This window comes from Lycium barbarum, chromosome 3 (genome assembly GCF_019175385.1).
Source record: "Lycium barbarum isolate Lr01 chromosome 3, ASM1917538v2, whole genome shotgun sequence".
NCBI lineage: Eukaryota > Viridiplantae > Streptophyta > Magnoliopsida > Solanales > Solanaceae > Lycium > Lycium barbarum.
Window position 1 is genome coordinate 148,588,764 of NC_083339.1, and position 16,833 is coordinate 148,605,596.

The 16,833-nt window shown below is 34.1% G+C and overlaps 2 protein-coding genes across 10 annotated transcripts; both read left to right on the forward strand.

The window, feature by feature from the left end:
- The first annotated feature begins 2,566 nt into the window (after positions 1-2,566).
- On the forward strand, positions 2,567-9,863 carry LOC132633568 (15-cis-phytoene desaturase, chloroplastic/chromoplastic). The gene is made up of 15 exons (XM_060350068.1): positions 2,567-2,724; positions 3,072-3,317; positions 3,406-3,538; positions 4,291-4,379; positions 5,040-5,097; positions 5,274-5,429; positions 5,690-5,838; positions 5,985-6,104; positions 6,630-6,843; positions 6,935-7,037; positions 7,396-7,443; positions 7,591-7,636; positions 8,439-8,626; positions 8,815-8,977; positions 9,423-9,863. Exons 2-15 carry the CDS (start codon positions 3,096-3,098, stop codon positions 9,480-9,482), a joined length of 1,749 nt encoding a protein of 582 aa, XP_060206051.1. The 5' UTR covers positions 2,567-2,724; positions 3,072-3,095; the 3' UTR covers positions 9,483-9,863.
- A 2,550-nt stretch (positions 9,864-12,413) lies between these two features.
- On the forward strand, positions 12,414-16,361 carry LOC132633570 (uncharacterized). 9 transcript variants are annotated; one of them, XM_060350073.1, is made up of 4 exons: positions 12,414-12,806; positions 13,152-13,193; positions 13,448-13,536; positions 14,208-14,631. In XM_060350073.1, the coding sequence occupies exons 2-4, from the start codon at positions 13,182-13,184 to the stop codon at positions 14,437-14,439; spliced, it is 333 nt and encodes a 110-aa protein (XP_060206056.1). In that variant the 5' UTR covers positions 12,414-12,806; positions 13,152-13,181; the 3' UTR covers positions 14,440-14,631. The 9 variants fall into 9 exon arrangements, 5 of the variants coding, with proteins under 5 accessions (XP_060206056.1, XP_060206057.1, XP_060206055.1 ...); XM_060350074.1 differs by having other exon boundaries at positions 12,414-12,773; XM_060350072.1 differs by having other exon boundaries at positions 12,416-12,694.
- The last annotated feature ends 472 nt before the right edge of the window (positions 16,362-16,833 follow it).

A 16,833-nucleotide genomic window follows, 5' to 3' on the forward strand; every position in this document is an offset into this window, starting at 1 on the left:
AAAAAAGAATATGAGAATTCACTATAGAATAAAGAGAAGAATCTTTCTTGGCTTATAAATATGTCACATCATTTCTGTTGAGATCAACTTTGCAACACCTTTCTCACTTGAAGTATCTATACAAAGAACGTCGCACTATAATTTCTATCCCATTTATAAAATACAGATTTAAAACTTTCCAAGTTAATATAAACAACTCCTTAAATCATATAAATATTTTTTAATACGAAAGACAAAAAAAATTAAAAAAATTATGAAATATATATATATATATATATATATATATATATATATATATATAGTAATAAAGAATATTAGAAATGCATACCTAATATGTCACCAGCTTTTTATTTTTCTTCCTCTAAAGCCTAGCCTATTTTTAGTATTTTGTTTCTTAGTATAAATTACGCACAATTATGTTTCATAATATTAAGATCATTTTCATTCTGTTAAATAAAAATTATAAGAAAAGGAAAAGGACAAAAACGAAAAAGAAAAGAAATAAAAAAGGTAAAAGATAATTATATGTGTTCCGTCTTTGATGGATTCAAATTCCTTAATTTCTAATATTTGCTTTTTTTCCCCTTCCATTTATTTCTTTTCTTTATTTAGTGTAATCTATTTTTTCAACTTAACTTAAGAAATTATCTCATTTGTAAAGCATTTAAACAATAAAATAAAAAATTAACACTACAAAATAGATTTTTATATTTCATGAATATAATACTAATTACTAAGTAATTAGCATAAAAATATATTCTGTCTTTTAAACAAAGAAAAATAAATTAGCTTAGAAATATTATATGGCAAGAGAATGGTAAGTTATTTAAGATTTTGTTGTCATATTTTTTCCATATACATACGTTATTATTGAAAGAAAAGAAAAGGAAACCAAAATTAAAGGGAAGAAAATTTTGGCTTACTAGATAGCAGAACCCGTCAATGACGAAATTAATTTTGTATCTTCTGTCTTACTCCTATTTCGTATACTTTCTTTGGTCTTCTTCTTTCTCTCTTTTTTTAAATTTCCGTAAATTAGTGCTCCCATCTGTATTCTTTTTCCTTTTCCGTTTGCTCCTTTCCTTATTGCCTCCCATCAATTCTATTTTAGTTACCCAGCCAAATCCTTTTATTTGTCATCCTAATTTTCTGTAAAATTCCATAAATACTTTTTGTACCATTTTAGACACATTATACATTTTCTGTATAAAAGAGGAGAATGAAAAGAACCCAATTTGCAAGGAAACGTATTGAGTTTGTATTGTTCATCTTTCGTTGTTGCTAACTTGGTGCAAACTCCTTGCTTATTAGCCACTTTGATGCCGTGATAATGTTCCTTTCTACTCCACCCAACCTGCAAGAATGAGCACATGAAAATTAGGTTGTGAATACCATACTTTTTGGAATGCTTTCACTTTAAATATTTTTGCCCTTCAGATTGATCTTTTATGTAGAAGACATAACGGTTGCCCTCTTCACGTTATGAAGCAATTGTTTATTTCTCTTTTAATTCTGTGTCATTTTAATGTTGTAACTGTAGCTATTAAAAATGTTATAACTGTAGCTAAAATAAAGATTTCTTTTCTTCCTTTTATCTCTATGTAGAAAAAATTCAAAAAAGGAATTAAAAGATAAATATGAATGCTGGCCATAGAGAGGTGCCACGTCACCTTGTCTATGCCTAGCTTTATATTATACTCCCTCTGTTTCAATTTGTTTGAACCTATTTTTTTTTTAGTCCGTGCCAAAATGAATGATCTCTTTCCTAATTTAGAAACAAATTCACTTTATGAATGATTTACAGCTACACAAATTTTCAAGGCTTATTTTGAACCACAAGTTTCAAAAGTCTTCCCTCTTTCTTAAATGTCGTGCCTATTCAAATGAGTTCATATAAATTGAAACGGAGGGAGCATATAGATTAAACAAAGTGGACAGCGCTATAAATTAGGCACAAACTTACACATGAAAGAAAAGTTAGGACAAACACATAACAATCCTTGATACTAGTAGGTATTTATATCAAAATTTGATTTACCCTTAAAAAGAATATTAATTAGAAAAATGGGTCAAATGGAGCCTTTGAGACCCACAAACCCGGAGGAAATGCTTTCGACCACTTACAAGTTACATTTACAAATAGGAAAAAAATAATCTTTTCATATCTCTCACGTATAAAATGAAAATCTCTTCTAAAAAGAATATAAAATTAAAAATAAATTTGCAGAGGACTACAAAATCAATTGACCTAGGTGTGAGCAAAATAACCAAAGCATAAAAGGAATGAGCAAAGCAAGAAAATGAGAAATGAGAAATTATTAAAAAGGAAGCAGAGGTGTTTTATCTCCCAAGTGTGGGGACGTGTCCAATTTTGGAGTCATATAGCCGCTCCAGTGTGTGAGAGTTACAGCAGATTGAGTCAAGAAGATAACAGCTAATGGCAAACAAAATTATCTACTAACGGAAGTGGCCAAACCACCAAAAATTAGTTTTTTATATACAAAAAGATTCAACATAACACTTCCTTATGCTTCCCGAGTATCCTTTTGTAGGTAACTGCCAAACCACCGCAAATTTCCAGTTCCCACTTTTAACTCTTCTTTCAACTTCAACCCCACCCAAATTTTGTTTGTATATTTATCTTGTATTCCTATAACTTCAAACATAATCTTGGTTTCAGAACCCACAACGTGTAATACGACTGCTTGGCTGTTTCATTCAGAGGTAAGAAAAGATTTTGGTTTCTTTGATTACATCAACTGAATGCTTTACATGAGAAACGCTTATCTCTTTTTCACTTTCTTTAACGTGTACCACCCGTTTGAATTCTTCTTTACGCCCTTTTGAGGCCTTGGATCTTGTTATTTTCTGTGATGGGTGCTTTCTTTTTACTTGATTTTGTGCATATGTAAGAACCAGTCTCTTATGGACTGTAAAGCTAGAATCTTTTTTTTTTACTTTTGTGTATATTTTTGTCTGATAAATGGTTCTGAACTAGAAAGGGATTTTACTTAGTACTATTTAGGTTCACCAATAGACGATCTTCTTACACTGAAATATCGTCATGGCAGGTTTTACTGCTATTGTTCAGTAAAATGCCCCAAATTGGACTTGTTTCTGCTGTTAACTTGAGAGTCCAAGGAAATTCAGCTTTTCTATGGAGCTCAAGGTCTTCTTTGGGAACTGAAAATCAAGATGGCTGCTTGCAAAGGAATTCATTATGTTTTGGTGGTAGCGAATCCATGGGCTACAAGTTGAGGATTCGTAGTTCCCATGCCACGACCAGAAGACTGGCAAAGGACTTTAATCCTTTAAAGGTTTGGTTTGAATAAAATAGACTGATGACTCAAATTATGATCACAAGGCGTATGTTCTCTAAAATAAAGGAAGTATCTTGTCATTCAGGTAGTTTGCGTTGATTATCCAAGACCAGAGCTAGACAATACAGTTAATTATTTGGAGGCTGCATTCTTATCATCATCATTCCGTACTTCTCCACGCCCAACTAAACCGTTGGAGATTGTTATTGCTGGTGCAGGTAATATTCCAATCATCTATCTTTGTAGTCTTCATTTTGCTTTATTTGGAAGGAAGCATATTATTGTTGTATTATCACTAGAACATTTATCTGTACATGCCTTTTCTGATTAACCGTTTTGGACTGCAAAATTTGAGGTTATTAAGCTCTTGTCATTTTGAAAGTCCCTGCTGATTGGATCAGGAGCAGTTACATAAGTGTTGATTTTGACTATTCAGCCATGATAAGTCGGTGAACATGCTGTCGATTGAGTGGCATGTCTAAATGATGACTCTGAAAGTATCGGAGGCATATGAACTAATTTCCAGTGCAAGGTTGATCCCACTGTACCTATTATCGCAGTATTTGGGTTCCAAATTTGCAATACCAATTCAAAGGTCAAATTACAAATTAAGTTACACATACGGGGTTGCTCTTTTCTAATACATGCAACATGTGAGAATGGGAAGGAGATATCGTCTAGATCTTCATATTTCATCTTTACTATGTTGGGACAACTGACCTGTCAGCAGCCTTGAGCTTGTTCATTGACTTGGCTTGCAAACTACCGTACCAAATCATATTCAACTTGTACTATAATCAACTAGTTGAGAATTATCTGACTACCTAAAGAAGAAATGTTATTTGCATGATTCGTTCTATTGTACTATAGAGGAGTATAATAAATAATGCTGGGCTAGGTACTAGATAGCTTTTCAGATAAATGATGTCGTAACTTGATTTTATTATAATTCAACTTTTTCGCAAATCAGGTTTGGGTGGTTTGTCTACAGCAAAATATTTGGCAGATGCTGGTCACAAACCGATACTGCTGGAGGCAAGGGATGTTCTAGGTGGAAAGGTTGAGAAGATTAAAATCCCCTTATTTTGTGTCTTTCCCTATTACTAGTCCTTCCGCGAAAAGGGGGGGGGGGGGGGGGGGTACTGTTTCTGTTTGTTTCACAGAAAAACAATTTTCACACTCTGTCAATTTTCAGTTAAACAATTGCTGGTTGTTCACTATTCCTATTTGTAACTGTCTATTTTTCTTTTTCAGCTAATCTTTGAAGGTCAAGCATCCAACTTTTCGTGCATTTAGTTTTTAGTTCCTTCCCCCTTCTTTTCCTCTCTCTCTTGGTTTTGGGAGGAAATTGACCTGTCCTAAAATTTTCCAGTTTTAACTCTCTTTTCTTTGCCTACTTGTTTAGTTACATGTGTATTTAGGTGCAAGTTGGTATTTGGCATACTTACTATTTGTTCTCCTGCTACTAGATAGTTCATGCATTCTGGCAGGACACATTTTAATCTCTACCTTTTTGCCCTTTCAATATTCTTTAATCAAGAATCGATTTGCATACTACTTCTTTCTCGTATTTTATGCATCTATGTGCTTTCATTTGAAAATGGCTGGAATGGATTGTCCTACCGAATCGGTTACCAAGAATCTAGTTGTATAGGCAAAAGATTGATTCAGCATTAGTCTTTATGTGTTCTGCTGTTGATACTTTATATCTGCCTTTAGGTAGCTGCATGGAAAGATGACGATGGAGATTGGTACGAGACTGGTTTGCACATATTCTGTAAGTTTAACTCCGCATACTGTTTACCATATGTTTACATTAATCTTCTAATACTGTCATTGCAATTTCTTTTGAGATTTTTTTGTCCATTAAACTGATAACTATCCTTGCTTCTCCTTTCTCATCTTGTTATTCACATAGTGACTCATACAAGTTGGTACTTGATCTCTTTTAAGTTGGGGCTTACCCAAATATGCAGAACCTGTTTGGAGAATTAGGGATTAACGATCGATTGCAGTGGAAGGAACATTCGATGATATTTGCAATGCCAAACAAACCAGGAGAATTCAGCCGCTTTGATTTCCCCGAAGCTTTACCTGCTCCTTTAAATGGTGAGCTAAATCGCTAATCATGAGTAAATTTCTCCCTTCTATATTCCCTAATAAGTAATGAAAGTGATTACTCCATTAACACCTCTGGCACTTCGCTAACCTTAAAAGAGCATAAAGGTTCGTTATTTCTTCAACGGTCCATCTCTGTGCAGCTAATGTTTGACACTGGGTATATGTTCTAAGTAATGCAAGCATAAGCCAGTTTTACTTATACCTTCATTTCTCTATCTATGCCTAAATTAATTTAATGTGATTTGCAGGAATTTTGGCTATCCTAAAGAACAATGAAATGCTTACATGGCCAGAGAAAGTCAAATTTGCGATTGGACTCTTACCAGCAATGCTTGGAGGGCAATCTTATGTTGAAGCTCAAGATGGGATAAGTGTTAAGGACTGGATGAGGAAACAAGTGCGTAATCATTTTATCTTACTTTTTAAGTACATGACCCTGACTATGTAGTTCACACACAAATTGTTAATTAGAATATCCACCTGTCTTTCTCATGCTAACAACATAGATCGAGCAAATATCAGCAGCAGTAATTTTCTTTGCAGGGTGTGCCGGATAGGGTGACGGATGAGGTGTTCATCGCCATGTCAAAGGCACTTAACTTCATAAACCCTGATGAGCTTTCAATGCAGTGCATCTTGATCGCGTTGAACAGATTTCTTCAGGTTAGCATCCTGATCCCAGGTTAAAAACAAAAAGAGAGCGAAATAATTTATTCCTACGAGGTCTCTCATATGGCATGAATTTGTAGGGAGAGGTTTTTCTGGGTTGAGGACATTGTTTTTGACTGATATAGAAGTTTGTAATTGATTGACCTACTCTTAGGAGCTTCTACTAGAAGGAGCTGAACTGATTAATGGCAAGTTGGACACTTATATTAACCGTCCTCCTCCTTTTTTCTTTTCCAATACTTTCTGGAGTATATTCTGGAACGACCATTTTCCTTTACGATGTTATGAAATGGGGCCTACTGTTATTGATACCCTAAATCTCGTGGATGAAGGACTACTTTACTGATTCACTTTCAAACAGCTCAGTTTTCATCTAGTATGCATTTTTTATGTCTTAAAGAAATGAAGGTGAACTACTTATCACCCCGAAGTAAGAAAAAAAACAGAAAGAAGAAGAAATGATGGTGAACAAGCACTCAGTTTATCTTTCCTGATATTTTTTGAATTATTAATGAACAGGAGAAACATGGTTCAAAAATGGCCTTTTTAGATGGTAGTCCTCCTGAGAGACTTTGCATGCCGATTGTTGAACATATTGAGTCAAAAGGTGGCCAAGTCAGACTGAACTCACGAATAAAAAAGATTGAGCTGAATGAGGATGGAAGTGTGAAGTGTTTTATACTGAATGATGGTAGTACAATTGTGGGAGATGCTTTCGTGTTTGCCACTCCAGGTATAATATCCATTATATAGGCGTGTCTTCCAGTTTTCGCGTTCTTAATATGAATTTAGAATTTTTTGCTGACTTTGGATGATCCAACCAGTGGATATTGTCAAGCTTCTTTTGCCTGAAGACTGGAAAGAGATTCCATATTTCAAGAAGTTGGAGAAGTTAGTCGGAGTACCTGTGATAAATGTCCATATATGGTTGGTGAAAAATTTACTTGTTAGTGTTTTTTCTTCATCTAGCATATCTATGCATGTGCATGTAAATGTCTATACATACTTGTTCAGTTGTGTTGTAAATGTTGACATGCATATTCCTCGGTTTTTGTGTTAATTTCCGTTTAATGAGGAACTTACGGATGTTGGCTTTTCCAAAACTTTGATAGGAAAAAGTGCAAATTTCTGTGCTACCTTTGTATATTAGTTATTAGTGGCTGAATTTTCCGCTGAAAAGACAATCAATTTAATTTAATTGTGGATACATATGTATCCTTAAGATACGGAAACGACTATCATTATTGATATCAAACCAATTACAATTGTATAATTTAAACTGCAGGTTTGACAGAAAACTGAAGAACACAGAAGATAATCTGCTCTTCAGCAGGTTAATTTCGTTTAATTTTATTCTTCCCTTCCCCCCTCCCAGTCTTGGTGAGACAAGATGATAGAGGTCCTTTTCCAATTCTTAGGATATTATGTTGTTGCTGATACTTCTATTGGTTCCCTTAATATCTCTTTCGTATTCATGCAGAAGCCCACTGCTCAGTGTGTATGCTGACATGTCCGTCACATGTAAGGTAAATTGCATAGTGCTTGTTGTGTAAGTGTATGAGTTGCTGCCAGATTTTTATTGGTAAATGTTGTACAAAATATAAAGCGGTGGTTACCAATAAGTTGGATAAGTTAACTAGGTTCATTATAGAACATTCAATTTTTTTTTTTTTAAATTTCCAGGATAAGTGTCCTGGGGTGTTGTATATCATTTTATGCAAACACAAAAGAAGGGGAGGGCTAGACCATACCCCTGATATACAAACACAGATTGCAAGGCAATCTAGCAAAAAGGAGAATGTTAAAACTAGTCAGCTATACATTCTCTAATATACATTAGACCTATACACTTTAGCTCACAAAAAAATTAGCTTTGTCATATCTTATCCTCATGCTAGGCATTTGACTCTTGTCTAAGTAGTAAGCACCAAAGGCCCCTCTTGGCATCTGTTGAAGGTTATGACTCAACGATGGATTCTCCTTAGATGATGCAAATTTAGCCAGAAAATCAGCAGTTTGGTTACCCTCTCTGTAGCAATGTTTGAAAGTAATCTCCATTTGATCCCCTATATTCATAGTCTCCTCAATGATATCCTTTATAGTAAGATTGTTAGAGGTCCTGTTTGTTAACATTTCCACAATCATCAATGAATCAGACTCTATATAGCTTTGTCTGTATCCATTGTTTTTGATCCATTGAGCAGCATATCTGATTGCCATAGCTTCTATCATGTTACTGTCTATCATGAAGTTATTTCCTTTGCTGGGTATAGTCAAGTCCTTTTATGTGTGGTTTAGGGCCCTCTGACATAAGTGGCCTCGCTGCAGGAATATTACAACCCGAATCAGTCTATGTTGGAATTGGTTTTTGCACCAGCAGAAGAGTGGATATCCCGTAGTGACTCAGAAATTATTGATGCTACAATGAAGGAACTGGCAAAGCTTTTCCCTGATGAAATTTCGGCAGATCAGAGTAAAGCAAAAATATTGAAGTATCATGTTGTAAAAACTCCAAGGTCAGATATCTTTTTGCTTTCGTCATTGCTCATCATGATATGGTTTCTCGCTCTTCATACGAGTATATTTAGACAATATTTGGGAGTCCTTCATTTGCTAACAGTTGTGTAATTTGCTAGAATCACAGTCCAAAATGGAATCTATATACTAACCCTGATTGATCTGTTTTTTTCTTTTTCTTTCTCAGGTCTGTTTATAAAACTGTGCCAGGTTGTGAACCCTGTCGGCCGTTGCAAAGATCCCCAATAGAGGGGTTTTATTTAGCTGGTGACTACACGAAACAGAAATACTTGGCTTCAATGGAAGGCGCTGTCTTATCAGGAAAACTCTGTGCGCAAGCTATTTTACAGGTTAGTTCTTACTGGTTGTCAGCAGTTGTTTCTTTCTATCAACTTATACCTGTGACAAAAATGGACATTAAAGCACGCTCTTTCACCTATAATTTTTAATTATGCATCAAGTTATATTCTCCAACCGATGTAATATTTTGTGCACACACCACTAAAGTCCAAGGAATGTGGTCGGACGGATAGGATTCTTCCATCCTTAAACCATGGTCTAAGGTTTGAGCTTTGGAAACAGACAACTCTTCGAGCCGGGGAGCGCTTTTCACTTTTCCCTTTAAATGGGCCCTCTGTGGTGCTAAACTGGAATTGTCGGGCCAGTGAGTTTCAAATACCGATTGCAGTGTCACTTGGGAACTCTGCGCCTTTAGAGCCTCAGTAGTAGTTTGATATATGCAGAGGGGTTGTCTTTTATCATCCTTTATTACACATTTATCTTTATATTTTGCAGGATTACGAGTTACTTGTTGGCCGGAGCCAGAGAAAGTTGGCAGAAGCAAGCGTAGTTTAGCCTAGTGGAGCTAGTATGTTGCTTCTATACACTAGATTTAAGATGGAGGCCATTCTGAATTAGCGTTGTACACAGTATACAAGAACAGTACAGAGTGAACCAAGTAGGAGAAATGTTACCTAATTCAAGGGGCAAGCTCCTATACAAACATCAAAAAATGATGACGACTTGAAGATTAGCATTCTTTAATCAGAAGTTAAAATATAAGCATATAGCTGTGTATCACTTCCTTCCCTTTTCTTCTTTTTTCTGGTGTTTGTAAGCCCTCTATTTCTTTAAGAGTCCTCCCAACTATGTATTTCATCCCGATTTAGTTGCCATGTTATTAATTTTGAGATAAATAGTATGCGATCCCAAGAAATGCACATACATTAGTTGAAATTTATCGATATTCAACTTTCTTGAAACTAAACGTCCCTACTGAACCAAGATAACAAAATTTTACTACAACGTCTGCATTCAGCGGTGCAATTAGAAATTCTATCAAAAAAGCTACACAATAAATATTCTACATGTGTAAAAGGGATTCGACAAGTTATACATATACATAATTTTCTTTTACCTATATGTGCAGTGCAATTTTATAGTGAAAAGGAATTAATTGAACTCCTTCACCATACATGGCTGCGCTATCTGTATCCAAAGTGAGATCGAACGCATGATAAGTGAATTGAGATTGAATATTACTACTCTATATAAACGGCAACTCAAAGATTTTGTCGTCCTCACATCAAGTTTGATCCAATGGAGCTCCTACACGTGGTTGTTGCCCTCATTTATTCTGTTAAGGCACTTTCCACTTCGTCCTTTTCGGCTTTTGTTATTTGTGTATTGTTTACACTGTAGTAGCCTTATTGTGGATTTTTTCTTATCCTAAACTAGATTACTCTTCTGTTTCTTTTTAATTGTTTTTTATTATTAATTTCTGTCGCTTGTTTATTTTAACAAATCATGGTAAATTTATTATTTTTCTATATTACTCTTATCATTAAGTAAAAAGCATAAAGTTTTAGTAGTAAAACTTAGATTTTCAAAGCATAATTAATAAGAGTAATTTAGTAAGACAAACCTCGAATAAATAGTTTTTTTAAGAAAAGTGTTAAGTCAGCAAAATACAATAAAAAATAACGGAGGGAATATATTTTTACATTATTTGTCAATATATATTTTAGTAAAAATTTTGCAACTCTGGAGCTACAGTTTCATTATCTGGCGGAGCATTTATTAGGTCTTACTAATTAATACTCCGTATTTATTTATCAAATACGGATAACCTATGGTTCTGGATAATACGTATTTATAAGGGCAGCTTGGTATCCACTGTACAGGCCATTGGGATTGCTTATATTGGTAAAAACAATATTTTCTATATTGGATAAAAATATCACATGGATTTAACTCAGATACTTTGTTCTCGGAGAGAATTTTACACTATTAATATAAATTTCTTTGTTGCAACTTGCAACATGTTATTTACCTTACATTTTAGATTTTTGGCTCCATGAAACAAGAGAGGTAAATTCTTAAGTGACTAGCTGAATACACCTTTAAATACGCTAAAAGTTGTTGTTCTATAACCCTTTTTATTTCTATTGAAATCTCTAATATGTTTGTTCTATTTTAACTATCTACGGTTGATACTAATCACATATCTCTTATTTCTATTTACAGTTCACTATGACTGTGGCGAGCTTGTACATAGGTCTTTTGGTGGCTTGTACATACCAAACTTTTGATGACCCAGACGGTCATGGATCAACAGTTAAAATATACAGGACTATCCGTGCTTATAGCTTTTAGCCTTAGTTTTGTCCACTGTGAAAATGTGTTTTTGTCAAGTAGCACAACTTGGGAGTCCTGTAACTATAATCTAAACTGCTTGTTGTAAAATGCAATGTAAATATAATCTACTTTTAGGCTTGAATTAGATTGTGCATTGCAAAAATAATTGCTTCTGACAATTTCAATGTGGTATGTGGAGAAATTAGATGGCCCAGAAAGGTCTACTAAAAAAAGTGCGATAAAAATACAGGCTTTTATATTTTGAGTTTGGGCCCGGACTTAGCGCGGACCTGCGATAACTAGTATGAATATATTCTGACATACACGACATTTCATTTAAGCTTAGTTTTGGTCAAATCTTATAACAATAAACAACAATATACCGAGTGAAATCTCACAACGTAGGGTCTAGGTAGGGTAGAGTGTACGCAGACCTTCCCTCTACCTTGTGAGACACAGAGCCTATTTCCGGTAGACTCGCGGCATAAGGACAAATAATGCAAAGCAGTATGGTCAAGAAATAGCGGACGCGAATAAGCCATGGCAGAATACCATAAAAACATGATAAAGGCGTTTGAAAAAATATTAGGTCAAATATCATCATCTATATATTATTAAAAAGAGCATAGTTTGCAATAGAATTTGGACAAGTGACAGCGCAGGAGAATGCCATGTGTTAGTTTTAGGACAACAATTAGTTAATTAGGTAATTTTAGTTATTGTTTTAAATTAAAAATAATAATTAAATTAAAAATAGTAACATATCTTTTTTTTAAGTAGTGGTTGTACACAATTTTTCACAAAACTGAACAGTTAGTTTTTATATGAGTAGTGGTCTTGAAGGCCACGTTTTGCATATTCTTCCAACTTTGAATTTCTTTTTGTTTTAATAAATTAGAATGAGTTTGAATTATAATTAAAATCCTAACAGGTTGCAAAATCGACTAATTTTAGTTATTAGTTATTTTTTAAAATTAAAAATAATGAAATATCTTTTTTTTAAGTAGTGGTTGTACACAATTTTTAAAAAAACTGAACAGTTTAGTTTTTATATAAGTAGTGGTCTTGAAGACCACGTTTTGCATATTCTTGCAACTTTGAATTTCTTTTTGTTTTAATAAATTAGAATGAGTTTGAATTATAATTAAAATCCTAACAGGTTGGGAAATCGACTGATATAACTAACTGTAGACAAAAAAAAAAAACACAAAATTAGCTTCAATAGGTTTGCATAGTTTTCATATGAGACAGAGATAAAAGGACGTGCGACGTGGGACGTGCTCCTCCGGTTTCATCAAATTTCGAAACTGTCTTCCTAAAAAATTCTTTTACCTTAATCCCAATAATTAACCACCCCTCTTGAAAAAACACTACAACAAATACAACCAAACCGATGAGGGAGAGAGAAGCCGGAGTAGGCAACAGCGAAGGCAAGTAGTCTTCATACATACTGTTGATTTATGACAGAGGGAGGGAGGCAAGTATTCATCATACATAGGACTCTTCACAGTTACAGTAATACTACCATTTCGATTTCAACAAGTTGGTTTTCTTTTTTTACAGTTTGTTTAGGATTCAATTTTATGGGTTATTTTCATAATCTGGCGATTGGTTTACGGTTTGTGTTGTTCTTTTAAGAATTTTGAAGGTTCTGAGTTTATTTTTGGGTAATTTTGCTTCTGGGTTTATCTCAATTCAACTTCATCAAGTTAGTTTTCCTCTTTACAGTTTGTTCAAGGTTCAATTCTTATGGGGTATTATTCAAATTTATGCTAATAGGTTGAGTGTTTCTGTTGTTTTTAATTTTGGCATTTTGAAGAGAGATGTTGGGAGAACTCATCACCAGCAGTTTAGTGTATGTGATTCTAATTTTAGGAATCTTTGCAGGGCTGATGTTTTAGAGAATTGAAGGCTGAAATGAAACGCAAGGTAATGGTGTGCATCTGAGTGAAGCTTGAATGCAAGGTTTAACTAATCAGTTTTGCATCTTCATATGATTCTTTTGGAATCTGCTATCAGGAAAAAAAAAGAGATGAAAAAATGTGTAGAAATAGCATATCAATCCTTTTTAATCGAGAATTATCTACTTTTTACTTTAGTGACAATTTATTTTCTCGATTGTTTGGCTACTTAACTCACATGTTGATGTGGTGTATTTCGAGTGCTTTTTGTGGTTGTTTCAGCTTCTCCCATGTTGTTATGGACGCTTCTCCGGCGGATTATGTTTTTGGATTCATCATCGACAATTGGCATATGTATTTGCTTGGACAAGGTACTTCCATCTTCGGATCTATGACATTGTATATCTTTATCTAAGAGCCATTTGTGGAGCTTTAGAAGGTAGTCTAAGTAGTGTATGAAGGTCAATCATAATGACACGCTGGCATGTTGAGCAGATATTGATTAATTGGCCTATAAACCTTATTGAGCAAAGAGTTTTCTTCTTAGATTATATTCCTCTGAAATTCGTTTTTATGCTACTGCAGCGCACCGCTATAGAATCACTAGGAGACAAAAACATTCAATAGAACCTAAAACTGTTCTTCAAACTGCATGATAATTTTTGGTCTGGAATCAAGTAAACCCTCCTATCAAATTTATCTAACAGAAACATATGTTAATCATTCTCTAAATTTAAGGTTTTACGACATAGCCTAAGTAGTAGAAAATGGGTTATCACTTTTCCTTTGGAATTTATCTAACAGAAACATATGTTAATCATTCTCTAAATTTAAGGTTTTACGACATAGCCTAAGTAGTAAAGAATGGGTTATCACTTTTCCTTTGGAATATAAATCTAAACAAATTAAAGGAATGGCATGTGCACAAGCATAGGAACTTTTAAGAATGTGCATTGTTCCCCATCATTGTATTCTCACTTCAACCAAATATTTTTTTCCTTTGATGTCCATGCTTGCTTAATGTTTTACATCTCCACTTTAGGGGAAAACCTGCCTCAAGTGTTAGTACGGGTGTTCTTGATCTCAGTAAGGAAAAGTCTGCTGCTAAACCTCCAGGAAGGCCGTCTATTCAGTCTAAGACAATTGTCATCCCTGACTTAAGACCAGTAGACACTATTACTCCTATTTTTGAGACTAGAACTAACAGATGGATCTGTTATCAACCAGGGGGAATTTTTAAATTTCAATGCATTTTGTCGAAAGAAGGCAACTAATTCAATGTGCGTTTCAAACTTTGTATTGTATTCTTTCCGCCAAATTTCATGTTCTTGGAGAGTTCGCTTCACCTTAAATCTCAAAGGTCTACTCTTGGCCAGTCCCCCGCTACCCAAGATAAAATGTTTGTTCAAAATCTTTTTTGAATTTTCAACTGAAAAACTGTTTGACTGCTAATTTTATGCTTTGGTTTCTAGGGTGCACGGGGCTTTCTAATGAATATAAAGCAGTCAACATTGACAAAGGAGAACAGTTCACTTCAGGTATTTTTTTATTTTTTGCTAGAATCCGCCTAGAATTATGCTAATAAAGATAACAGATGGCTTATTATTTGCATGCTATTATACCAACATGGTGCTTTGGGCTTAACTTTTTTCTTCATTTTTACTTTTTGGGATGGCAAGCCAATAGAGAAGGTAATATTTCATTCTTTGATAGCTTATACTAGAGTCTCCAGGGACACCAGTCAGCACCATAAATTTCACCAATAAGCATGCAGGTTTTTCTTTTTAATTATATGGAGTATAAGAGTAGTGGAAGGAGGAATGTGGGAGGAGACTGAGCTGCTAGATATCCCTAGGGTATAGGGATGAAGGTAACCTTTTCAGATCTCATTGCTTTTGCCATGGCCGAGTATATACTTCATTTATATAATTCATGTATTCACCCTTCTGAATAGTATACAAAGGTAGTATCTTCTTCTCCCGTAAGGTGTCAAATAACTTCCTTATTTCCTTCTGATTTTCAAGGAACTTCTACATACATATAGATTTTTCATAATAAATATGAAAAATATTCACATCATCTCTTGCAAAATGATTTTATGTGCAACTGACAGAAGTGTTAATATACATATTAATGTAGTATGTTTCAACATTTATGATCATAAAAGTTTATCTTTAATCCGAGGTGAACTTGCACTTAAATTTTTGAATTATACAAACAAAAAATATAACGACCCCCAACTTGCATTCAAGAAAATATTTATGAGTTGCTTAGGAGTTTTGCAGAAGCTTCGGCAAATGTTACGAGGCCAAAAGGCCTGTTGTTATGTTTCAGGCTGAGGTGTCTGGTATATACTTAAATTTTACAATTTCTAAGAGGAAATGTCTGAGGTGCAAGTATTTTGAGGAGATGGCGAAGAGATATTTTTTGCAATATCAAAAAGTTCAACTTAGAGTTATCTATGTATGATAATTTTGTGAAGCCAATAAAGAGCTCGATTCAGCTATAAATTCACATAGTATAATTTTATCTTCAGAATTGTCATTCAATCGAATGACATATTCATATTTCTGAAAATATTCTTTGATTACAAATATTTGTTTCACTTATTAAGAGAAAGAAGAAACATGTATAGAATGGTTGGAGAAGATAAATTTTCTTCAGTTGTAATAAATATTTTGAAACTTTTTTCATTAAAAATAATTGTTTCACTTATTAAGACATATAAGGAGTGTGTATACAATAGTTGGGAGAAAATAATTTGTTTTACCTTCTTATGTTGAAATGTAGCTAATGTTCTTGGATAGGGGATGTTGATTTTGTGTGTGTTCTGTAATATTTTGTTATCCTCACTGTTTTTTGTACTTTTAATTGATTCTGCACCTTGCTTCTAAACTTCTATAAAAGGAAGAGTGAGCTTTGGAGGAGGTCTCATAATATTTTACTCACAATCGTATGCTCTTTCATGTTATTCTTTTCTTAATTCGAGGCCTTAAACTTTGTCTACATGCTATTGCTCATCTTATAGGTATGATATGTAATGTATGCAGCAGATTTAAATTTACTTCTATGTAAACCTGAACTCACTTTATCACTATGAGCATACATGATTAAGTATTAGGTCACATCCTCATGTAATATTCAGTCCTTTTCGGGAAACTTATTAGTATGAAAGATTGTAATTCATTTTTAGAATGCCATCAATTGTTTTGGTTACCAAGGCGGATCTAACTAATAACTTATGGTTAAATCTGTAATTTATGGCACATACTTTCTCCCCTCTTTTTTCCAAACTATCCGCGCATCGCGCGGGTACGTATACTAGTATAAAATAAAAATATAAAAGTACTGGATTCTCCCTATTCAACTTAATATCTAATCAACTTTGATTATATATTATGATTTGCGTCGTTAGTCAACTAGCTGTTCGCTTACAAGTTACAACAATGGGGGATCAGGGTAGCTTTTGCTACACTCTCGGACATACACTGTACTCAGATAAGAAATGCAAAAAAATGTACGAAACAACCTACAAAAAAGGAATGTTCTTAGAAAAAGCCTCTCACTCCCATATCTATCGTATCTTCACTCTTTTGGTTCACTGAATGGGTACTGTGTTCTACTACACTCCTCTTTTTCCTAATTGCAGCATCACTTTTGTTCTTAGA

Bases quoted from the DNA above. Each gene is read 5' to 3' on its own strand.
- LOC132633568 (XM_060350068.1), top strand. From the start codon at position 3,096: ATGCCCCAAATTGGACTTGTTTCTGCTGTTAACTTGAGAGTCCAAGGA. The intron at 5,839-5,984 runs GTGCGTAATCAT...TTTTCTTTGCAG, and splicing joins AGGACTGGATGAGGAAACAA to GGTGTGCCGGATAGGGTGAC. The intron at 8,627-8,814 runs GTCAGATATCTT...TTTCTTTCTCAG, and splicing joins CATGTTGTAAAAACTCCAAG to GTCTGTTTATAAAACTGTGC.
- LOC132633570 (XM_060350073.1), top strand. The intron at 13,537-14,207 runs GTACTTCCATCT...TCTCCACTTTAG, and splicing joins TATGTATTTGCTTGGACAAG to GGGAAAACCTGCCTCAAGTG.